Genomic DNA, 23,987 nt, shown 5'->3' with positions numbered 1-23,987 from the left:
GATGTAGAAAGAGGATGGCAACAAACTTTCACGCACCTGACTCGTCGAACAAGAATCATTCACATGTATGACCCCCTGTGCAGCTGTTAACAAGCCTCTGTGTTCATCTGGTAGGAAATTGTGGTCCATTCGATAATCCCTGTGATGATGTTCTTTCCTAAAACGGTCAATACCCGAGGACCCATAATTGAACCTGTCTGCGATTGGCTGTGAAGAGTAATAGTTACATGGGTTGGAAAACCTTGATATGACATGAGCTAGAGTAGACTAACCTTGCGCATAAGGGCCCAATCACTTATCCACCCACGCGGGTGACTTGAAGTTCACAGTAGTAGATGTTGATATCAATACACAGCCAGCTCTTGGCTATCATTAGTATCGTTGTGGCTGTATATTTCTGTCACACATGGTCAGAAATCTTGTTTTATCGACAGCCACCTGCCACCGTGAACATGATCCATGCATGACTTGTTACTTTCCGCCTTGGTGAGACGGGCTAATGGTTGACTCAGGGAGCGAAGCGGTGTAGATGACTCGCATGATCCCACATACCCGCCCGGGACGCAGCGAATGGGACTTACATTTCTTTCGGTGCTTGTACGCTTAAATTGCCATCATCAAATAAAGTCCAATTCTGTTTGCAACTTGATTTAAACTTCACTGAGTTTCACTACGCACACTTCGCCAAATCGCTTATGCTTCAAAATTAAAAATGTCGTCCTTCGAAGACACTGTCCACTTTTTTCGTCACCCTCAATTCGACAAAAAACAACCCCTTCCACGAGTCACTCTTGGGGCTGTGAACAAAGACGGTATGGAGATCTCGGAAGCCATTAAAGTCGGTGGCTAACAACAGGAGTTGAAAGGCTCCTTCCACTACACAAAGACCTTTGGAGAGGATGCATTTGAGAGTCTTGCGACGGATGGAGTACACTTTCTCGCATCAAGTACTAAGCTTGTTACCACCATTGCTGTGATGCAATGCGTGGAGAAAGGACTGCTCAATCTCGACGCGGACGTTTCAGACATCCTGCCAGAGTTGAAGAGTCTTCGGATCCTAACCGGCTTTGATGAACAAGACAAACCAACTTTTCGAGACTCAACCAAAGCCATCACCCTGAGGTAGGCTACTGGCATTCCTGATGAACTTCTAAGACTCTACAATTGACACATTGCGTAGGCATCTTCTGACTCATTCGAGCGGTTTGACCTACCTCCATATGGAACCCCTCTTGACCCGTTACGACCAGCTCCCAGAAGTTGAGCCTCGACGTCGCGAAACGCTGGTAAGTTTTTGCAATTTTTTCCCCCATCGTTTTGGCTTATCAGATGAATCAGATAGAGAAGTTCTACACAATTCTAGTGTCAGAACCCGGTGAACGTTGGCTATACTCCCCAGGTATCGACTGGGCCGGCGCCATGGTAAGTCCCCATTGGCTGTGCTGGCGTTTGTCGAAACTGAACTCGGCTGTTTATTAGGTTGAAAGAGTCACTTCCATGAGGCTAGGAGACTACATGAAACGCCACATATTCGACGTCGTGTCTGTCAAAGACGCCACTTTTCAATTGCAAGAACGTGAAGACCTGCGAGAACGCATGGTAAACACTTGGGAACGAGTGGGAGAAGAACTGAGAATCACAAAGTGCCCAGCCGCAGACCCAGTCACCGATGACCTCGGAGGCGGTGGCTTGTATTCTACTGTGCCCGAACTTCTCAAGATCTACCATGGTCTTTTGAGCGAGAAGTTGCTGGCCAGGGAAACAATCGACTTGATGTTCCAGTCTCATCTTCATGATGCGCCCGGTCTCCAAAGTCAAGATGAGTATTCCGAATCCTATCGCAATGCCATTTACAATTCGATTCCTTCTACAACGCCGGTAAGCTTTGGACTTGGTGGCATAATCAACCTGTCTCCGATCCCCAACAGACGTTCCGAAAACTCGCTCTCCTGGACTGGAATGCCGAATATTTACTGGGTAAGCAAGCTAGTAGCACACTCTCTGTTAAGACTATCTAGCTGACATCTTCTGCCCAGTGGATTGATATAAAAAAGGGTATTGCTGGTGTCTATCTATCACAGCTTCTCCCATCTGGTGATCAGCAGTCTACCGACTTATTTTCTGCATTTGAGGAATATGTTTACAGTCAAGTAGCTTAAAGCGCAGGAGATCAGAATCTCAAGGATTTCTAAAACGCCAACTTCGATTAACTTCAAAGAGTGAATCTGGATATACATAGACAACCTGTTGCATAATTACAGCACGTTTTGAATCGCATGTTGAATACCATCTACGTCTCGTCACACATTGTAGCTGGAGATCTTTGTGCTGATGACCTTGGGGAAACGCCTCCACATCTGGATACAGTAGGAGAACGTCCAAACCAACCCCACCAGGCGGTCGGGTTCGTCCTTAGCCCACTCGGCAACGTAAGGGGTCTCCTTGTCGTCGAACAACTTGATCAATGCAGCCGTAGAGCTGTAGCCACCCACATTCTCTCTGCTAATCCGAGCTCTGGCATTGTAGATATCTCTCTTGGTGTAAACCGAATCTGGAAAGTGATCTCGGACTATGCCACCAATGTCTCGTGCACGAATGCCAACCCGTCGACTGGAAGACTGGATGGTCGCCTTCACAGGGCTAGTAAGTCGTCGATGAACTGGGTGAGCGGCGGCATCGGTACTGGGGTTATGATTGTGGTGGCGGTGTTCCGCATCTGGGAAGTGTCGCAGAGTCCACTGAAAACCGTTCTCTGGCAGGGCCTCGGCAATAATCTTCCATAGGCACCCCGACTTTCGAGACTTTCGTTTCCGAAGGCCAGCACCCCTTCCCGGCCGCGGAGCCCGTACCGATGGCATTGGAGGACATATCGACTTCGCTGTCCAGGTCGAATCATACCATGAGCCTTGATAACACCGAAGCTACGGGTTTTCGCAAAACTGTTAACCCTAGCAAAAAGGGCATCAACCGACGGAGCTGGATCACCCAGGATTGGTGGGTTTGGGATTGTTTCGACTGCGTTGGACCTCGAGCTGGCATCGGACAAGTCGTGCTGCTCGCACTGCTCCTCGCCCGGAGCAGACACGTTCGGAAGCAATGAGACCTGGACAGGGCTTGTGACTGGCTGTGAAAAAGTCGCACTGCCTTTTTGCGTTTGACGTCTTTGTTCGGCCCAGGCAAGGTCCCTTTCGCGGGCTAACGCAAGTGCCGAGGCGAGGTGACGGTCTGTTTTTACCAGCTGGCGAGCCAATCCTAAGGCAGTCGGGAGGATCGTCATTCTCGTTACGGCTCGCGTTATACACTCGTCTCGACTCTGTTGACCGGTGTGCTGCCTTTCCCGTATGGTCATGGCCGGGTCTGGTGTCAGTGTGTCAACGTGTTGGAACTGTTTGCTTGGTCTATACAGGGACGTGCGATAATCGTTCCGGAGGTATATGTCTGATTTTCGCCACTGAACACCTGGAATATCTTTGCCGATTGAATCGTGAAGTCCAGGCAGGGAGGAAAATGATGGTCGAGCCATCCTGCAGGCACGCCACCCACACCTTCCGTGCCATATTGACATATTTCGAGGCAGGCCGTTGAATTGTCTGATAACTGGTCTGAGTTGCTCGATGAAGGCCGCGATTGTGTTCTACTAGAGGGATTGATCGGGCTAATTGGACTTCTGCGACGGCTTATATTGGCGGTATGAACATCTGGTGAAGGCATTGTAGAGCTTCGAGGTATGTTGTATTCGTCGGGGGAAGGACAACAATGATGGTGATATGTCTTGACGCGACGCGACGCGAATTGACGACGACTGGTCGAAGCGTCGCAGGGTAGGCATGATCTTCACGGCGTCAGGAAACAACTGCATTAGTAATCTAGCTGTATGCTTAAATAACTCTGCGGAATGGAATACCCCGTACGAAGAACAACAATCAATCAACACATTTGCTGCTGCTCATCACATTCACTTTAACCCTTTAAGCGATACGAAGCTTTGGTGGCCAACTGGCAAAAAGTGCGGCAGAATTTGGTACGTACCGGTGCACTAGCACGTGAGATTTGGGCCAATGAGAAGCGCTAAAAGTGCGGCACCCGTAAGGTTGCGGCACCCCTATCAAAATATTGCATCAATATTGAAAGCCGTTGATTGATTAGTAAGCCAGGATGGGGGGCTCAGAAGTGGTGTTCGGGGTCGACCATGGAGGTGAGGACCTTATACCAGCTGGACTGTGGATTGTCCAGCGCTGCGGGGTCCACCTCCCGCATCGCCTCCTCGGTGCGGTCCTGGGACGCCTCGGGCTCGAACTCGGCGTCACTATCCTCCATCTGGAAGTCGTAGTGCGGTCGTTCGGTTTCGAGAAGGTAGAGGAAGTGGACGAAGGACCGCAGCGAACTATTCATCAGGCGGATGTCGGCGTCCTGCGGCAGGCACCAGACCGTGCCGGTGCTGGGGTCAAAGGCGATGTCGTCGTACGGGATCAGGGCCAGTGAGATCCACCGTTCGGCCCCGGGCGGTACCTGCTCGTAGCGGTCTGAGAGGTCCCAGTCCCAGTCCCCGACGGGTCGCAGCCGTTGGTCGAGGCCTTCAGCCATGTCGAACCAGGGGTTGTCTCGGACGGGAATGCCCAGGGTGGCCAACACATGCCGGGTGTCCGGGTGGGTCACGCCGTCGAGGGCGCTCTCGGGAGTCGTGACGAGCTCCTCCGGCTGGAACACCAACTCGAGCATATCGCGGGTGAGGGGGGGAGGGGTGGTCATTCCGTCTGGGTGCTGGTCGCTGGCGGATATCTCTGGGCAGCCTCTGGGGCGAATCGGCTACCGGGCCGCACGCAGCCTGTTGAGATAGTTCTGCACCCGCTGGTTATCCGCGACTCTCGCCTGGGGCGTCGCTCTGTCGTCGAAGCTGTGCGAGACCGTCAAAACGTAGTGGTCTGTGTTGCAGGCACGGACGGATAACGAGGATCAAATAAGCGCTTACTTTCTTATCTCAAGAAGCCGAGACTGGGCCTCTTATACCTACCAGTACGTTTAGTCTGCCGATCTCCTAGGCAGCAGGCTGTTGCCTGACGCTAGTTATGGTGTACTGTTCCCAGACTGTAGACATCATGAAAAAGGTGACTTGACATGGGCGTTGGGAGCTGACCAAAACTACTTTCCATACACTATACCCAGTCTCAAGGTTATTTAGATATTATAAAAACTCTTTTTATCTTCATTCCTGCTCTCGTTGTGACGTTATCGCTCGTATTAGTTGTGAACCTCGTTGTCGCTTCACCAGCCCATAGCCAATCAGAATTTCGTGGTCAAAACTAATCCTTCCTTGAGCTAGCGCGGCATGTACCCGCGCTAAGTCTGTTTAGTCAAGTAATCCCCACATCTGTGGCTTTAGGGGACGGAACGATACACAGAACACATGCGAAAAACAATCTTCTTTTTTTAAATAAAACCCAATAACTTCTATTTATCCTATTTATAACTTTTGAAAGTCCTGGTAACCGCTTGGCGGCGATTCAGGCCCTTGGTGGATGTCTGGTGTTGCGAACCCCGCATCAGACGTCATCATCGTCATGGGAGACGATCCGGTTGGTTCGGGCGGGGGATATCATCGCCCTCAGCAGAAGAGGGTCAGGACGACGAAGGTATTGGAGATGGAGCAGCAAAATGGCGATATGGAATGGCAGGAGGAAGGTGAGACCAGTTGGGGAGCTCTGGGACAAAACCGAGCTCGGAAGCAAGCTGCCCCCAAGTCAGCTGGCGGTATGGTCGAGGCAGGCGCAGTCCAGAGCTTGAAGCAACTACTAGAGCAGGACTTAAAGAAGAAAATCGAAGCGATGAAGGCCGAATTTCAGCTCGAGTTCACCAAGCTCAGTGATCGCATAGCCGAGGAAGTCGCCAGGGCCACGGCCCAGATGGCACAAGAATTATCGCAAGTCCGAGACCAGCTCACCCAGGTTTGCGGCGAGCTGGAGCAGACTCGACTACAGCTAGACATGCTGAATAAGACTGAAACACCACGGTCGTCGGTTCAATTGTATGCAGACGCAGCCAGGATGACATCCACCAGTATGTCCAGTCAATCTTCGTCTGCAGCCCGATCGGCAACTCCAGAACCGGTATTCTGCACAGTCGACACATCCAGAGTTCCTGAAGACCATCTTGGAGAGGCTACACCAACAATGATTCGTAAGACCGTGGAGCAGGAGATGCGACAGTCGAGTGACCAACCTCACTGGCGATGCGTCGCAGTGACCAGAGATGGTCGGAATGCCAACCGCCTTAGGACCACCTAGTGGGCACCCCCACCTAATGGACCACCAAAATTTCGATCTTCCCATACAAAATCCAAATATTGATGTCCGCAAAAACAGGCCCGGTTCTCAATTAATAAACGAGGCTTTAAAGAGAGTTTCTATAAAGTTATTTGAATTTTACTCTCTGCGTGGTTTTTTGACCTCCCGGCCGCTTCGTGTGCGCTGGCAGTGCTTTGTTACGACCGTAAAGTCCTCACGTTCGTCCTCTAACCCGACACCCACCTCAATCATCGACTCGACCTCCTCATCCACATCCACCTCCATTTCTGCCTTCTTTGAGTCAGGAAGAGCTTCTCTAGCCGCTATAGTCTCCGCCAGAGCCATGAATCGTCGGTTTGGGTTTGGTACCGCCTTTCTTTTCTTCCCTCGCCGCAGCTGGGCCATCCAGGCTCCTCGAGGCCAGTAATCCGCGCATTCTGAACGGCCACCTTCATCTCTAAAGCTTCCAATCCCTTTGCGATCTTACTGTACTTCTGCCTGGTCGGACGGCTTCGGTGTTTGGCCATTTCCCTCACTTGCCGACTCGTTTTCGGCGTATCATCTGAGTGCATTTGAGGAGGGCTCGGCGTCTTGAACTCTTCCAGCAGTTTTTCTTTGTCCGGTTGAATTTCAGGATGTGTTAGAGCCTTATGACGATTTATAGGCCAATTTCCAGTAAATCTCCAGCCGGATAAGATAATATCTTTCCTCATGCCCCGCCTCCCTGGCTTTCGCGTATGCCGGGATAAAGTTGACTTTGTCAACCGGCGCAGAATCGGTCAAACTGGCCAGCTTCTGGAGTTCTTTCCGTACGCACCTTTGATGACATTAAAAATCCCATTATCTAATGGCTGCAGACCATGGGAACAATGTGCTGGTAAGTAACAGCAGTAGACGTTGTTTAGAAAGCACGTAGCCATCTACTCGTCCTGACTGCTCGTCAGCGACCCTATAGCGGGTGATTCAGCGGCGAAAACACCGAAATGCTCACCTGCGCATGGCTCCCGTGACCGTCAAGGATAATAAGTCTCGCATCCGATGCATCACGAGGCTCCGTTTGAGGTAGATAGACGTCTTTCAACCATTCGAGAGCAATATGGTTGTCGGTCCAGCCGTTCGGGGATGTGATGTAGTGCCAGTCCGCTATCAATTCGAATTCGTTTAGAAACCATTGCTTCTGCAGCTCTTTTCCTTTAAAGATAATTCCCGGTTTTAAAGAGAGGTCAGTTGCAGTAATAGCCTCAATAAACGAAGTCCACGTGCGCGACTGAACGCCTTTCAACAACGCCTTCTTCTTCGGGTCAGAGCTCCCGATTACGAGGCTATCCAGGCCTCATGGATAACCAATTAGCTATGCCCTATAAAAGCCTATAGAGCACATATAGAAGACTTACCGAAACCTACCATTATGCCGCCCTCGTCCACGTTAACTGTGTTCTCAGGCTTGATCCAGCCGTACTCGTTCTCCCTGATATCGAAGTACCAATTGACCGCCTTCGGAGTAAAGCCATCAAATCTGGCGGCTTCTTGACGTTTTCCAATCTTGGTAGATAGTTTTGGGTGACGTTTGACGAACCTAGTGGTCCAGTGCTTACCTAAAGGTTTGTTATCGCCTTGTTGTTGAAGGATGGCCTCGACACAGGCGCGGAGCTGGCTGTGCGATAGAGCTTAGCCCAGAGACTCTTGTCGCAGCACCCAACGAATAAGCATCTCCTCCTAGCTCTTTGGAATACGCTGGTGGGCCTAGATACTTTCATTCCTGCTTGCTTGACCGGAAAGTCGTCTCGAAATGGTCCACTGAGGTACTCCACGTTTCTGGGCCGCCTCATTCTGTGAGAGGCCTCTATCGGTGGTATCAAATAAAGCCTCAGCTACGTCATCTTCGGTATAATTACAGTGAACCATTACGGAAGGAGTTGTGGCGAGTAAATTAGGTGAAAGTTCGGCTTGAGTGGATGGAGTCGCCTAGGGTACATGAGGTGAAATACGACAAAATTCAAAGGGCTAGAGAACCAGGCTCCAGGGCAAAACGGGAAAAATTCAAGCCGATATGAAAGTTTGATGAAAAAAGAAATATAGTGCAGGTCTTCGTTCGCGAGTATCTTCATGGCTGGCCGAATACAATGCAATTGAAAATTTGGATTTTGTATGGGAGAAGCGAAATTTTGGTTATGCATTAGGTGGGGGTTATGCGTTAGGTGGTCCTGGATGGTAAGTGCTGGTTCCCCCTTGGAGGTAAACCGAAAAGACACAACTCGAGCTTTACGAAACTCGGCATTGGTAGTTGTTTCTATAGCACCCTGGGTGATCACGTATAGGTGCTCTGATAAGGAGTATTTCCTCATTGCTGATACTGGATCATTCAGAGATTAGCCAACAAACAGTGCCACAGTCTACGTTGTAGACCCTGAAGAGCGATGGCGACAGGCTGGATTGATCTTCTATCCCATACTTTATCGTCCGGATGGCGCACAAGACAAGTAATAGCTGTCGGGGGTGGCTCAGTGATCCAGATGTTGAGAAGGTTCAGTTCCGTTGAGAGCGACACATTGACCCAAAATGGTCGAGCCTCTCAGAGGTCACGTTAGTAAGAACTTGAACTGGGTGGAATCGCCAGAAATAGCCCCATTTATTGAGCTGAAAGCCTGGTTACCAAGGGGCTTGACCTGTGAAGTGACCCTCGGCTGTAGAAGGCGCTGTGAGACACCAGTGGTTGGCTGTCTGCCGAACATCTGTTCAAGTGCAACATCCGATGTGAATTTGGAGGCTTGGTACTAGACTTGGCTGGAGGCGGCGGTCTGGACCCCCGTCATTTCTTTGTGAGTGTTGGTCACTTAACATTCCAACGTGCAAATCCTCATCTAAGCCGGTCGCATCAACATCGTCTCCTATTCAACTAGAGATTCCAACCACTAGCTGAGGAGTGGCGGCTCTGGCATTTCGAAAACTTGCCCCGTACGTAGAGCTTCTGGGCGCCTCGTATTCCTGGTCGAGGCATAAGACCTCTGGAGGAATGATGACAAAGTCTCTGTCATCAGCCCACCCTATGGTCAAAGTGTCCAGTACTAAAGTAATTAATATACGTACAAGTCTGATATAGTAAAATCTGAAGTTCATATCTTCGTTTATAACCCAGTCCATCGCCATTGAAGGCATCCCGTCCTGCTCTGCTCACGGAGCTCTAAAAACGTACATGCTCACACATGTAACCCTACATGACAATAACGTACATCCCATACCACATATTACTCATATACCGTACTATACAACAAACCTTTCTTTTGTTACCGAGTGCATTTCAAACTCCTCATCTCGACTACTATAGTCCGCGTCCGGATACGCGCCTCGCTTAGACATGCGCTTGTCGGGATGACCCTGGGAGCGCTCAACGGGCAGATCGGGAAGTTCTTTGAACGCTCGAGCTGACGCACTACGAGGCGGAAGGGATCCTCGGTGGCCCGGGCCACTACGGCTCGATGGACCCTTGAAGGTCGACGCCTTTGTGCTGCTCAGAACGCCGGGTATCATTTGCAGGAGCGGGCGTAATGCTGGTAAGCTGGCGCAGATCAAAGCGCATGAGAGCTCGATGATGGACCATATCACGACGTAGACATTGTCCCCTGAATGTCGGTGTCAGCTCAGTCTGGAACAAGAAACGGTTGCCGAGGGGGATGCGAAGAGCTCTTACATGCAGCATCGAGCGTGTTTCCAAAGTCAACAATGTACTTGAGACGGATCATGCTTGTCACGCATGCGCTGGCCGAGTCAGTATCCAAATCTGAGTCTCAACGGGCAAATCCAGCGACGTACAAGGATCCAATGCTGAACATGAGCAACAGGGCGATCTTCTTCCCGCGGTTCAACTGCAGCTTCAGGAGCTCCGGGATAGGGAGGATAAGGATCACAATATCCTCGACGATGCTGGTAATTGCACCGGCGTAGCCCAACGCGGGGAGATTGATGCACTTTGGCTCCAGATTCCGATCCCAGATGGAGGCGATGGGACGGCATTGGAATATGACGAGGCCCAAGAAGATGGCCCCGTGACCTACGAGAAATCCGACAGTAATCCAGGTCCAGAGCCGGAACTTGCGACTTGTAAAAACACGCGCGTAGAAGGCTAGCAGCGATCCCTTGGCCGAGACTTGGATGAGGACATAGAGCATCTGGGTGGCGTAGAACATCTGCATAGACGGTTAGTCCGAAACCAGGAATGGCATCTATGGAGCTGGGAGTCCGACTGGCCTTAAGGATGACCTCCCCTTTCGCTGGGTCTACATTCCAATAGTGGCGGCCAAACCCAAGCCGTGCACCTGGCGAGGACTCTGGTCAGCGTTATCCTCGAATGTTCATTCACGACCAGTGCACTACTTACTCTCGATCTGAGCACCAATTGTGGTTGCGAGCAGAACCTGAGACTTTGGCTCAGCATCCGAGTCCCAATGGCTTGCACGTTATGGCCAAGCGTCCTTTGACTTACCGTAGCAATGACGGCCATCCAATCATCCCACCATAGTCTCTTTGTTCTCATCAACCTTGCCACGCAGCGCAAGGCGACAATGGTAAAGGTAATGGCGGCGCTAGCAGTACCAGTCACCCTGACCTGGCCGCTGCGAGACTCTTTGGGATAGTCGATGCACAGGTTATTCGAAACCCTCCCCACCTCTAAGAGCCAGCGTACAACAGTCAGCAACCAGGACGCGGGTTGTCGTGCTTGGCGATGAGCAAACACGTACCAACTTGGTCGTTGAAGGGGCATGATAGTTGGACACAGGCGGAGACGTTTGCTTGTAGTGGGATGTCGGTGCAGACGCAATCTGCCAGATCGGCGATGCCGCATCCACCCTGCTGCAAGGCATTGGCGAGGCAAGGGAACTATTGTGGGCAGTCAGCCAGGGCCCTCGGATGCAAATTCCAATGCGTTCGTATTGCTCGAGATTGCAAGTTGCGGAGTAAGGGGAACTCACCGCACAATCCGGAACCAGACCTGGCAGCAGGTCTGTCGAATTGGTGTTCTGGCTGAGGCCCGGAGTAGCCGTTGCGATGCACAAGAGTAATATTAAGGGCCACGATGCCTCGTATCCCTTTGAGGAAGGCATGTTTCTTGGAAGTTAGAAACCCCTCTCCTCTGAGTGGCAGAGGAAAAGAAAAAGGGAAACTGGCGGAAATGGGACCAAGGATCCAGGCCCATGCTGCCAGGGGAAACCTCGTGGAGATATATCCCGACGAAGACATCCCACTCTCCCGGGGCAAACGCCAAGAGACGGGCTGTGACAGATTCAGAAGCTTACTGTGGGGTGTGGTGGTGTTTCAGTCTCGCCTTCGCTTGGAGATGGGAGGGGAGAATCCACCACACCGTCGGGCCTTTTTGCTGGTTTGATGTCCATGACGGGCGCATCCATGCATCCGGGGGAGAGAGAGATGGTGAGTGGGAGAAAAGGGACTCGCAGTCTGCACCTTCTGAATCCGTGATTTCAAAGTTCTTTAGGAACCTTGCAAGAGGTGATATATGTGCCTAAACTTCTTGGCTGTTGCGTTGGTTCTGTAACTGACATGCCTGCCATGGGGCAACCCCTGCATTGGTAGTGTGCACGCCCTGCAGGGTCCCTCTTTCTGGTGGCATTGACGCCATGACGTTCCTCATCGGTCCACGCACGGCCCGGAGATATAACTGTTTGGGTCACTTGCTGTTCTCCCCAGCTATGCGGCGCGGCGGAGGCAGGGGTCTTGGTGCTTCGCGAAGGGTCTCCGGCTGGGAGAAGCAGCAATACAGTGGGGTGCAAAAAGTATTCGCATCCCTAGCTGTGGGCCCACCTTACCTAGCCCGATTTGGACCGCGTTTTCAACGCTGCTTTTGCAGGTCACTCTCTTGCTTGTAATAACACCATAACGATGCCTCGAGGCAAGGAATTATCGCCATCTTTATGGTCTCACATTTGCGAATTATGGCGTGCTGGTTATAGCTAGAGAGATCTTTATTATAGGTTTCTAGAAATCTTAAAATTAATAATCTGGTTGACTGTTAAACACGAAGAAAAACGCGGCTCTAATAACTGCACTTTGCCTCGCCCCAGTGCGCCTCAAAAGCTCATAGAAGAGCAGCGCGATTAGATATATAATACTATTACAATAGATCTACACATAATAATAAGAGATTTACTTAATTCTGTTGATAATGCTATTAAAGTGCAATCTTTATGATATCTTCTACGTAAGATAAATAAGAGGAAGTGGATATAGAAAAAGTGCATAGCCCTAATGCATTATAGGCTTGCAAAAGGCTCGATTAGGCCATATGATATTAGGGCATTAATTGGCGAAGGGTCAAATGGAGTGACGAGTATATAGTCTGCCGCGGTCAGACCGTAAGACCTATCTAGACCTTCCTATCGTTTCGCGAGGCCCTATGTGTATAGGATGTCAGGGAAGCTAGGAGACAAGGAGCCATATGGCAGATGTTCTGGGCTGCCTTCGGTCATGGATCTCATACGCCGTTAATGCCTCTCATCGGCAACATCAACACCATAGGCATCTATCAGTTATATAGCTTCATCCTGCCGTGGTTCCTTCAGTCAGGCGATATCTTTATGCATAATAATGCCTCTGTGCATACGGCCCGGATCGTCAAGTCCCTGCTGGAAAACCTAGGGGTCGATTTGATGGCTTGGCCGCCGTATTTACCTGATTTGAACCCTATAGAGAATCTGTGGGCGTTGATGAAGGCCGAGGTCTATTGGTTACACCCAGAACTGACTTATGCAGAGGATACAGTCGCTACACAACACGCCTTAGTCTTAGCTGCGATAGAAGCTTGGGATAACCTTAAAGAAAGGATCTTATGAAACCTCTGTGAGACAATGCCGAACCGCGTTAACGCTGTAATTACTGCAGAAGGCTAGTATACAAAGTACTAAAGCTGTTCTAGTTGATGTTGCTAGGTTAAAAATGCAAGCTTAAAGCGGCACCTTCAAAAATCCCTGATCCGGCTAGACGAGATACTCCTGAGCAGGGGGTTGCGAATACTTTTTGCACCCCACTGTAAGAATTAGCGTAAAAACCTGGAGTGGCAACCTGCGAGATCGGGGGTACGTGCCGCAATCGTTCCCAAGGCCGAGATGGTTCATTTCCCGACGCATCGTCGCATTATGCAAAGTGACACCAGGGGCACTTTGAACATGTTTTATAAAGTCACCATCATCCGGGTTGAGATCTTCCCTTTCCCCAGGGCATTGCAGTGTGAGTCTGGTCTCGAGGCAGCCGCCGGATGAGCATGATTTGGACGCCGAGTCTTGCTCTGCTGCTCTCCAGCACTAGCATCTTTGCTATGTAAGTCATGACTAGTGCTCCCTCTTTCTCCTCCCCTCCCCTGTCGTTGATTGCCGTTTCCACTCCTACTTCTGTTCTCCCACCCAGGGCTGCCGTCAGATCAGATTAACAATCAGATATATCAATCAATTCAATCAATTCAGACACAAGCATATATGCATCTGATAGTTATATCTGATATCTGTAGAAAAGATGGTAACTACCCTAGAACCGTCGGATCATCCTTATGTTCCGCCCCGAAATATCCCTAACATAAATATTCCGGCCCCGTAGAGTGGGGCACTTCCCCAAGAAGCAATGGTGCTAGAGGACTGAGTTAAGCCGATTAGCTGGTTTTGAGCCCTAGGCCACTCAGGGCTCGGCTGGAGAGCAATCTAAAGGTAGATTAATTAGTTAAGTTACCCCTTTTTCCTACCTCTTGCCCCAGTACGATACAGCCGTAGCCAGAGAAGCCAACACATCCCTAAATGTTTAGAAACATATATTGGCTATTGGGTTTCAATCTGTTGAAGCTCCTGCTGATTATAACATACAATATCGGAGACCGCTTTAAAAGGCAGCCTTGCTAGTAGCCCTTCGTCATCGCCGCCACCACCCACATTTTCTCGTCTCAGGTCCCGGTCTAAGGTCATCACTAAGCAGTATAATGCAGCTTTAGCTTTGGCCTCGACTGCCGATTCATCCATTAATGACCTTTGCAAGATCATTTAGGGCCAACGACGTTTTGTTATTGCAAGCCTCTAAGACAAGAGGAAAAGTGGGGGCAGGCGAAGCTGGATTAGAAACCATGGCTGGTTCCTAGCAGAGTTAAGGAAAGACAATACGTCTAGTGGGGATATCTGGTATTGCCGGCTCTGCGATAATAAGGGTGCACCGCGATTTTTTAATACTCAGTCGACATCATCAACATCAGCTCGTCTTTTCAAGTTCGTGGTACTTCTCATTTCCGGGCTATCACTAACGGTTCTTAGAGCTCACGGGATCACCGAGACCTTTGAAGCGGGTTCATCTGGTGACTCTTCAGTTATCGATCTCCAGAGAAATGCATCCAAGAAACGGCCCGCCTCTTCTTCCTTCTTTCTTCCTAGAGCAAAGTTGGCACGGATTAGAGAGCTCTCTGTTGGTTATATCGTTGATTCTAATCTCCCCTTTACTACCTTTGAGAGTACCTATCTGCAGGAGCTGTTCCGTCAGCTGGACTCTGAGCTTTATGCTCAGGTGTCCTAGGGTCGAACTGCAACCAAGAAAGATCTAGAAGACATACTTGTTTCAAAGAAAGCGGCTGTCAAGGAGGAACTCAATAATACTATTACCCAGATACATCTTAGCTTCGACCTCTGGACATCTCCGAACAGGTTAGCTTTTATTTCCATCTTTGGTCACTTTATCGATCGGAGACACTCATATCAAAGCCGGCTGCTGGCTTTCAAAAGGCAGATCGGATCTCATGCCGGTGAGAACATCGCTTACACCATAAGAAACGTCGTCCGTGATTGGGGTATCGATTGTAAGCTAGGGGTTTCGATCTGCGATAATGCGGCCAGTAATGATGTTTGCTTGCGAAACCTCTACACAACTCTCGATGCCTCGATAACTCGAGCGGACACGGAGGCACGAAGGATGCGATGTTTCGGTCATATTCTAAACCTCGTTGCCCAAGCCTTCCTCTACGGCGATGATGCAGCTTCTTTCGAACTTCAGCCTGAGGCCTATGACATGTTAGAGCGGGTTGAAGAAGATCTCGAACACTGGCGAGCCAAGGGTCCAGTTGGGAAGCTTCACAATATCGTCAAGTTCATCCGAGCCTCTCCGCAACGCACCGAAACTTTCAAAGCACATGCAAGGGAGCAGGGGGAGGTAGACACATATAAGCTTGCAGAAGAATCAACTGCCGAGCTTGAAGTCATACAGAACAACGCTACGAGATGGAACTCGACTTATATGATGATTGAGCGTGCCTTAGTCAAGCAGTCTGAGCTCAACAGCTTCATTCAGGAGTTAGGGCTAGAAGCAGACGCCTCAAAAAGGGTTCCTACAGCTGATATTCTGACATCTGATGACTGGAAGGTCCTCAGGGAAGTTAGTCATATTTTAGAGCCGGTCTACAATATGACGATGAGAACACAGGGATGGGGTATAAGCGGGGGTCACGGTCGGCTCTGGGAAGTCATGACGGGAATGGAGTTTGTCCTAGAACATCTTGAAGACTGGAAGGTTCTCTACGAGGATGAAACTGCTGATCCGGCTGCGGAAGAATGGTATACAACCCAGGGGGGAAGCTGGACCGGCCATGGGTGTGACACCAACACTTTCGCGGCCACCGATAGTCGGACAAATCCGGGAGCGACCCTCACGGCAGTCACGGTTACCATCACGACTTCAAGGATACGAAATTACACCATTGCGCCGCCGTCGCGAAACGACTCTTCCAGCTCGCCCACCCGCCAGCTCACAGTTTAATGAAGATGCGCTTCCTGTACATTCCCGAGAAGACTACCTGCAAGACGATGCTCGTTCGGTGAGCAATATTGCCAGTATGGAGGGTCAGGAGCGCGCTAGCATTAAGGCAAGTATAAACAATGCTTGGATTAAGTTAAACGAGTACTATACTCTCCTCGGACGGTCGCCTCTGTTTGCAGCCTCTGTTGTTCTGAATCCGGACCTTGGACTCCGGTGGCTGGAGACCAATTGGACTTCCCCAGAACAGCTACAATGGCTTCGAGATGCAAAGGACGGCATCAAAGCCTATTTTGAGCGTTGGTACTCGAAGAATGACGATAATGCCTCTGAGAGTGTCTTTATCACGCCTTCGTTGACGCCCCGACCTGAACAAAGTAGGTTTGAGCAGTGGATAAAAAGCCGGCAACCTAAGCTCTTGGCAACAGGCAGTGAACTCGAACGGTATTACAGGCTCGAACCAGAACAGGTAGATGATCCCATTCGTTGGTGGGTCGACCATAGCAATGCTTTCCCACGTTTGAGTAGGTTTGCACTGGATATTCTTGCTATTCCGGCCATGTCAACCGACTGCGAGAGGGCATTCAGTCTTGCGAAGCTTACAGTCAGCTCACAGCGACATTCTCTACTTGGATCGAGCATTGAATCGATCCAGCTACTGAAGAACTGGGTCAGGGGAGGATGCGTTAATCTCGGAGGTCTATGCTCGAGTAACAAGGCCGATTAGAATCCGACGGTGGGGTCGTGAGGCCGAGGGAAGCTTCACGTGAGCTACGACATATCAGATATCAATCAATCAATCAAATCAGATCAGATTCGAATGGTGATTTATCAGTTCAGATCAGATTTGGGTCCTAATCTGATTTGATTGATCTGACGGCAACCCTGCCAAAGCCTCAAAAGAGACATTACCCCCCATCACCTTCCATGTCCTTCGAGGGCGCCAAAAAACGTCAAAAGACTGGCTCAGATATCTTTCGGAGCCAGAAGATCCCATTGCCGCTGCCTCGGACGCCTGGTTCGAGAACTGGAGATCCATTCGTGGATGAAGATCCTACACCGTGGGCTCCAACGGATACAACTTCGACGAGCGGCGCTTCAACAAGTGGCAGGTCATCACCTACAAAACGACTTAACGAATTGGCCCTTGATCCGAATGGAGTTGACTTTCGTGAATTCACGACTGTGAACTACCCAAGTGGAGTTTTCACTGCGCTCTGGGATATCAGCCAGCTCGCAAGAGGGAATAAAGTCATATCACCAGATAAGAAAGTAGATATCAAACGTGCAGTGGGACAGAAAGGAGGGGAATGGTTCCGCTTCGTTGATGATTTGTGTTATTGCGATGAGGAAGATCCTCGTGTTCAGTGGGGTGAGACTCCATCTGCTCGATCTGTGCACAAGATTCTTCAGAAAGCACGTACGAGCGCGACAGACGGAGAGTCAGAGTATAGTTGGAACGTTGAAGTGCACCCAGCTGTGCTGGACCTTGCTTTGAGAGATCTAAAAGGCCACGTCGAGGGCGACCGAGTCAACTTTAAGTTCTGGTAAGATATTACGCGCTTTCTGGTACTACAATGACTGCTAACGCGTCTAGTCCCTCGGCTCGCATCATGATAGAGTACAGACCAGGCAGCACGCCAGAGTCCAAGATGATCGACTTCTGCGCTGTTATCGAACCCGAAGTTGAGTCGTTGGCCATGATCGATGGGCTGCGCAAGGTTCTTCCCATGAACAGCATCAACCATACAGCGTGCAACCCACTTCTGAAGAAAACGCTTTGTCTCGCCATTGAGACGAAACCGCCTGGTGAGAAGTGGAATGCAGCGCGGCTTCAGGTTGGAGTCTGGCTCGCTGCACAGTGGACGTTACTTGCCAGACTCGTCCATGACGCGGGCGGTTCTTTTGAGGGTTTGGATTTTCTCCCGGGAATTATCATTCAAGGCCATGAATGGTATTTCGTAGCTTCAGGTCGCGAGGGAACAAAAACGGTATGCTTGACACTCCTGCTGTGAGACGAGTTTGGTTTGACTAACAAGTCAAGGTTCTTTGGACTATGAAAGGCTTTGGGGCGACGAGTGACATTGTGGGGATATATAAGATTGTCAGCGTGTTGCAGTATCTGGCTAATTGGGCAGAGACGGTGTATTGGCCTTGGTTCAAAAAGACTGCTCTTGGAGAGGGAAGTTATCAAGGGGATAGCCTTAGCAATATGCGGGGAATTGTTGAGAGTACTCAAGGCTAAACCGTGTCGGACTCATCCCACATCTTCGAAGCTCGATCGGCATGGTGGTTCTCATCGGCTTCGGCTGGGTTGCTTGCAACCTCGGAGTTGTCACAGTCGCCTTCGTCGTATCCGAACATTGAATCAGTATCTTCGTCTTCGTCATCACTATAGGCTTCTTCTTCGCCTTGCTCATCGTCAAAATCCTTGGATTGCAACGCATTGAATAAAATGGCTTCGTCCTGCAGCAGCTGATACTCAGGGCGAGCAGGAACCTCATCCATGGCTTCGCCGAAGTCACTACTTCCCTGTATCACAGGCCAGGATCCTCTGGACTAGTCGAACAATTTCCAGACCTTATGCTCCCAAATGACTTGAAGTTGAGAGGATAGATCTTCGCTCAACTGGAACCTCACACACTCTCTCCTGACTCTGGCCGTCATCATATGCGTTCGAAAGGCAAAGGCCAACAGCCGTTTCTGAACATTCCGGTACTTTCATTCGGTACTTTTCTCCGCCACCAGACTGAACGGTCTTTCGTGGAAATGCTGAAGTCTCGTGCTGTTTAGCCAGCATAGAAGAAAACGACTGGTCCGACGGATCGTGTTCCTGCACCGATCCACCACTATATTTAATGCCCCTAAGATGCAAGATATCTTCTGCTCAGCTTCACTCGAGCTTATTATATCTGGATAACGCTATTTGGTCCCCTGTCCTAAGAAGCAGTCTATCGCCAAGGCGCGCCGGTCAGGTAGTTGAGTCGATGCTCGTAAGATATCGCGCCTTGCGCCCTTGTATATAGCTTGCCATTGTGTTCTCTCCATCCATATACTTGTAGTCGCAAAGGAGCCGCTGTCCATATCTTTGCTACTCAAACGTGGCTGATTCATTGTTTCCCAGTACTTCTTTTCACGTTCTACCACCTCACTCATATGAGAACATGAGACTGGGCGGAGTTCTTGTGGCGCCACTCGTGATTGGAACGAATCTGTATGCACTTTCTTGTGGACATCTCTTTGTAGTCGTGTCGGGGAATTCACTTAGAACCATCTGCTGCTTATTCAAGGGCCATGGAATACGCGCTCCCCCTGATAAGACGAAATCAGCTGCTGAGAAAAAAGCTGAGAAATTAAAGGCCAAGGATCAGAGGTTCATCGCCGACGTGATGAAGGTCGATACGCGACTCCCGCGCGAACAAGACATTGCGAACAGTCTGGCCAAGGGTTTCGACCGCAAGCATTTCCAGCGCCTCCTACTCGAATGGATTATCGAGGAAAACCACGCATTTAGCGTCTGTGAGCAAGGAAGACTATGCCAGATATTCGAATACCTCAACCCACTTGTCAAGATCACGGATGCCAATATTACCAGGACAACCATCCGCCGCAAAGTTCTCTCGGCCTACAAAATGCACAAGGATAAGGTCATCGCAGCGCTGAAGCAGTCAAGCGGCCTGATTCACGTCTCCTTTGACGGATGGAAGTCAGGCAATAGGCATAGCTTGTACGAGATTGCTTGTTTCTTTCGGGATGAGAATAGCCAGCCACGCAAGCTGGCGCTTGGTGTACCGGAATTGAGAACTCGCCATTTCGGACACAACATTGCGGTCGAAATACTGGACGTCCTTGACGCCTATGGCATCCAGGATAAGATTGGGTACTTCACACTGGACAACGCGGAAAGCAACGACAAGGCCATGGAGGTAATTGGTGGCGAGCTCGGGTTCGTCGGGTCGACGAGGCGTGGGCGCTGCCTCGGCCATACACTAAATCTCTCGGCCAAAGCACTGCTGTTTGGCCACAACGTCGAGGCTTTCGAAGAGCAGTTGTCAGGGGAAGCTGCTCTGTCTGAGGCGGAGCACGCACTTTGGCGGCGCAAAGGACCTGTCGGAAAGCTGCACAACCTTGTGGTTGACGTCCGAAGGTCGGACCAGCTTACTTATTTGCTGCGGAGTATACAACGCTCCGAATTCGATCTATCCTCGGACCCCAGGATTAGAGCGAGGCAGCCGGTCGATTTGATCATTGATAACGATACCTGGTGGCTTTCTCAACTATACATGATTAGACGCGCCATCATTCTTCGACCATTCATCGAACAACTCGCCTTGAAGCATCGTCAACAGTGGGAGCAGGACAACAGATCAAAGAGGACAAGGAATCTCAGAAAGTCTGCGAGGGAGCCCCGGATTTGCTTGGAGGAAAACCAGCTTACGGTCAATGACTAGGTAGTCCTGGAACACCTGGCTAAGCTTCTTGGATTCTAGGAGGATGCCGTGAAGACTGTGAAAGGCGATGGCCAACAACGCAAGCGGAAAGGAGGGTGGGCTGGCGCGTACGGGAATGTATGGGAGATTATCCAGGGATTCGAGTTCTTGTTGGAAGTACTCGAGGACTATAAGCAGCTTGCTTCTGAGATACCCGACGCGGAACACTTCCGAATCAATATTAATCTGGGTTGGGAAAAGCTCAACAAGTACTACAGCAGGCTGGATGAAACACTAATTTATTACACGGCCTTAGCGCTGCACCCGGCTTTCCGGTGGGGGTATTTCGAGAATGAGTGGAAGGATAACACGAAATGGGTGATGAAGGCGAAGCAGATGGTCCGAGAAGTGTGGGAATCGGACTACCGTCACCTGCAGGTGGTCCGAAGTCCCGTGGACAACGAACCAGTTGCGAAGCGGCAGCGAAAGTACTACAACCCATTTCAAGCGTACTGTGAGCGCACGCGGCCGGTTCTCGGATACGGTTTGGTGAAAGAGGAAGCGACTTTGTCTGACGACATCAATGAAGATATTAACGAGCTCGAATTATGGCAGTCGTCATGGGAGGATGGAGATAACGATGTTAGAGATCCAATATCATACTGGCATGAGCGCAAACGTCGGTATCCTCGTCTTTCACTAATGGCGCTGGACTTCCTTACGATCCAGCCGATGTCAGCAGAGTGCGAGAGGATGTTTGCGGCGGCAGGGCGGATGGTGACGCCACTACGAAATCGGCTGGACGCGGACATTATAGGAATGTGTCAAGTGCGGCGATCGTGGTTACGGGCTGGGGTGATTGACGACCTGGACGTGTCACTACTTCCTACTGAGAATGGTAGTGGTGATAGGGCGGAAGAAGGATCCTAGGTAGTGGTGGGATGTGAAGAAAAGGGGATGGGAGAGTGGGAGTGAAATAGCTCGGCTTGGAGATCAACGACTTCAACCAGTGTCCATTCAACTCAACTTGACGGATAATTGATCAACGCCACTAGAGAGAGTGGTTGACCAGGTCAACTCACCGCCACCGAGCCATTCAGTTGATTGAATTGAGTGGTGCACACCCTTGTCCATCATTCTCAACCCATCACTAGGCATGAGCTATCTGGAGGTGAATTGGGCGTCAGAAGAGCAGCTTGTGTGGGTGAGGACGCCAAAATTGGACTATCTGACTACCTGGACCGCTGGTACCGCTGCAACCGGCCGGTGGACGAGCAGTGAGGGGCAATTATTGAGACTACGGCATCCCCAAGCGTGCTGCAGAGAACGCCGGTAGACAGTATATTCAAGCAGTGGGTGAAGAGCAGGATAGCAAAGACTACGGTGACGGGAAGTGAGCTTGAGCGGTATCTGCGGCTAGAGCCGCAAGAGACTGAGGATCCAATTGAGTGGTGGATGGCTCACCAGGGACAATTTCCGACGGTCAGCCAGTTAGCTCTCGATATACTCACGATACCGGCGATGGCAACTGATTGCGAGAGGTCGTTCAGCCTCGCCAAGTTGACGGTGACGTCGCAGAGGCTTTCGATGACGACGGAAACATTGGAGAAGTTGCAATGCCTGAAGAATTGGGTCAGACATGGTGCGGTGAAGCTGGGGGCGATAGCAAGTGGGGGAGACGAGGTCTAGTGGAAGATTGGGACATAGTAGCAGGAGAGCATAGAGGGTGAGATTTGAGATATTTGAAATATTTGAATAAATATTTCAAACAACAGATCCAACGTTGAAGGTTGTCAAATATCTCAAACATGACCCCGGATTTGATTTGTTTGATTTGAGGGCAGCGCTGGTCTCAAGAGGGCAGCGACGGTGGCGCGAACTTGACTGTGGGAAGGAGCATAGCCCAAGGCCTCTTGTCGAAGTATCCAGGTGACTAATCTGGACTCCTGCGACTTGGATAAAAGTTGAGCAGGTTGGGTGATCTCGGATCTTGACGGTAGGCCTCTTAACCTGTCAGAGAGAGTGGTTTGAGGCACGCCATTCTTCTGGGCAGCCTGGTTCTGGGAGAGGCCATTATCTGTGACATCCAGCATAGCCTAGATAACATCCTCCTCCGTATAAGATAATTGAGGCAGGTACGATGATCCCAGGAGCAACCCACCAGAGATCGTCATGCAAAGGGATGATTGGTATGGGGCCCAGCCACCGGGAACCTCACTAGATAACCGCCAGTATAGAAGAGCAATGGGCCTGCCTTTAGGATATCTAAAAGCAAGCTACAGCTGGTGTCTTGATGAAGGATGGGAGTAACTGAATTCAATTCAACGTAAGTCAACCCACATCAACATTTTGTTGAAGAGCCATTAGGATATGTAGATTAGGCCAGGGGGTGAGCTAAAATACACATATTCTATTGGTTCCTTGACAAAATGTTGATGTGAATTGACTTGCGTTGAATTGAATTGAGTTGCTCCCATCCTTGCCAAAAAGGAACACGCAAAAACTGATTCAATAACACGTTGGTATCAAGTCAAATACAAGAAAGATCATTATCGATGGTTGTTCATCTCCTATGCTTGCGTTATCTACATATACGCACGCCATCTATCACCATCTAGTCCTTCACTCGTGGCTTCTTTCGAGGTCGTCCAGGCCCACGCATGCTCTTGCGCTTCTCTGAAGCACCCTTAGCCAACTGCTTAGTCTCAAACTTCTCCAGCATATCGGGCGTAATCGTGCGCAGTTTGGACTCGTGCTCCCAAGTCGATTCGGCTGGACGGTAACCAACCCACTGTACCTGATACATGTGTTGGGAGTTTCCGGACTTGTCGGAGGGTGGGGCTCGCTTTAGGATCTTGAAGACGTGATAGGTATCAAGGTTGGTGGCAGCCTTGCGACCGTCCAGCTTTTCCCAGTACTTGAAGACAAGCACAGGCACCTTTTCTTGAAGACTCCACTCTGACTCCCAGGTGGTTTCCCCGTCTTGCCACTTGACTTGGATGTCTACGGTGGAGTTTTCGGTGTCAATACGATGGCCAATGAATTCGTCAATCGCAACGTCTTTTTCAAAGTCGGGATCGATCTTCTGAGTCGCGCCTCCCTTAGGCGGCGACTGCACTTTGCCGGCGATTGGAGAAGCTTTACTCTCAACTGGCTCCTGGGGATGAGTCGCACCATGATGCTTGGAACGTGTAGCAACAGCCATACTGTCTCGAGTTCTCAAATGTAAAGCCAAAAAAGTCATAGGGATCTGGTCAGTCGGCGTATGTGACAAGTCCAAATAAGGTCAAAAACACCGTATCGCGCAAAACAGAGGCAATGAAACAAAAACGCTGCCAGTCGCAATTGATATTCAGGTGATTCAGCGCGTTGAGCTTTGTTGAAGTGGTTTCACTATTGCGTTACTGCAGATGCTGATGGCAAGTTACGCGTGAACGCGTTCACCTGCAACGCGTTGACAGGGTAAGTGCGCCACAATCAGCCACAAGTTACA

General features: G+C 50.2%; 7 protein-coding genes across 7 annotated transcripts; 2 read left to right on the top strand and 5 right to left on the bottom strand.

Annotated features, from left to right (window-relative positions):
• Positions 1-712: 712 nt before the first annotated feature.
• FOBCDRAFT_241548 (beta-lactamase/transpeptidase-like protein) lies at positions 713-2,044 on the top strand (the record flags this gene model as incomplete). The annotated part of the gene is made up of 7 exons (XM_059610369.1): positions 713-812; positions 867-1,122; positions 1,181-1,286; positions 1,339-1,422; positions 1,480-1,878; positions 1,929-1,977; positions 2,019-2,044. 7 exons carry the CDS (start codon positions 713-715, stop codon positions 2,042-2,044), a joined length of 1,020 nt encoding a protein of 339 aa, XP_059465288.1.
• Positions 2,045-2,164: 120 nt separating this feature from the next.
• Positions 2,165-3,870, bottom strand: FOBCDRAFT_227301 (uncharacterized protein). Its single transcript, XM_059609739.1, has one exon. The coding sequence runs from the start codon at positions 3,563-3,565 to the stop codon at positions 2,633-2,635; it is 933 nt and encodes a 310-aa protein (XP_059467450.1). The 5' UTR covers positions 3,566-3,870; the 3' UTR covers positions 2,165-2,632.
• Positions 3,818-5,022, bottom strand: FOBCDRAFT_227300 (SUKH-4 immunity protein). Its single transcript, XM_054705382.2, has one exon. It carries the CDS (start codon positions 4,747-4,749, stop codon positions 4,165-4,167), a length of 585 nt encoding a protein of 194 aa, XP_054561357.1. The 5' UTR covers positions 4,750-5,022; the 3' UTR covers positions 3,818-4,164.
• A 4,392-nt stretch (positions 5,023-9,414) lies between these two features.
• On the bottom strand, positions 9,415-11,380 carry FOBCDRAFT_186064 (uncharacterized protein; the record flags this gene model as incomplete). The annotated part of the gene is made up of 7 exons (XM_059608613.1): positions 9,415-9,901; positions 9,970-10,037; positions 10,092-10,465; positions 10,539-10,604; positions 10,762-10,946; positions 11,018-11,156; positions 11,249-11,380. 7 exons carry the CDS (start codon positions 11,378-11,380, stop codon positions 9,543-9,545), a joined length of 1,323 nt encoding a protein of 440 aa, XP_059465287.1. The 3' UTR covers positions 9,415-9,542.
• Positions 11,381-16,623: 5,243 nt separating this feature from the next.
• FOBCDRAFT_241545 (uncharacterized protein) lies at positions 16,624-18,079 on the top strand (the record flags this gene model as incomplete). Its single annotated transcript, XM_059610368.1, has 3 exons — positions 16,624-16,668; positions 16,959-17,611; positions 17,662-18,079. The coding sequence occupies 3 exons, from the start codon at positions 16,624-16,626 to the stop codon at positions 18,077-18,079; spliced, it is 1,116 nt and encodes a 371-aa protein (XP_059465285.1).
• A 226-nt stretch (positions 18,080-18,305) lies between these two features.
• On the bottom strand, positions 18,306-18,731 carry FOBCDRAFT_241544 (uncharacterized protein; the record flags this gene model as incomplete). The annotated part of the gene is made up of 2 exons (XM_059610367.1): positions 18,306-18,588; positions 18,625-18,731. 2 exons carry the CDS (start codon positions 18,729-18,731, stop codon positions 18,306-18,308), a joined length of 390 nt encoding a protein of 129 aa, XP_059465286.1.
• Positions 18,732-23,045: 4,314 nt separating this feature from the next.
• FOBCDRAFT_227285 (uncharacterized protein) lies at positions 23,046-23,904 on the bottom strand. The gene has a single exon (XM_054705376.2). The coding sequence runs from the start codon at positions 23,736-23,738 to the stop codon at positions 23,109-23,111; it is 630 nt and encodes a 209-aa protein (XP_054561351.2). The 5' UTR covers positions 23,739-23,904; the 3' UTR covers positions 23,046-23,108.
• Positions 23,905-23,987: the final 83 nt, after the last annotated feature.

Source organism: Fusarium oxysporum, chromosome VII (genome assembly GCF_013085055.1).
Source record: "Fusarium oxysporum Fo47 chromosome VII, complete sequence".
NCBI lineage: Eukaryota > Fungi > Ascomycota > Sordariomycetes > Hypocreales > Nectriaceae > Fusarium > Fusarium oxysporum.
The sequence above is the reverse complement of the archived record's forward strand: the minus strand, read 5'-3'. Positions and strand labels throughout refer to the sequence as shown.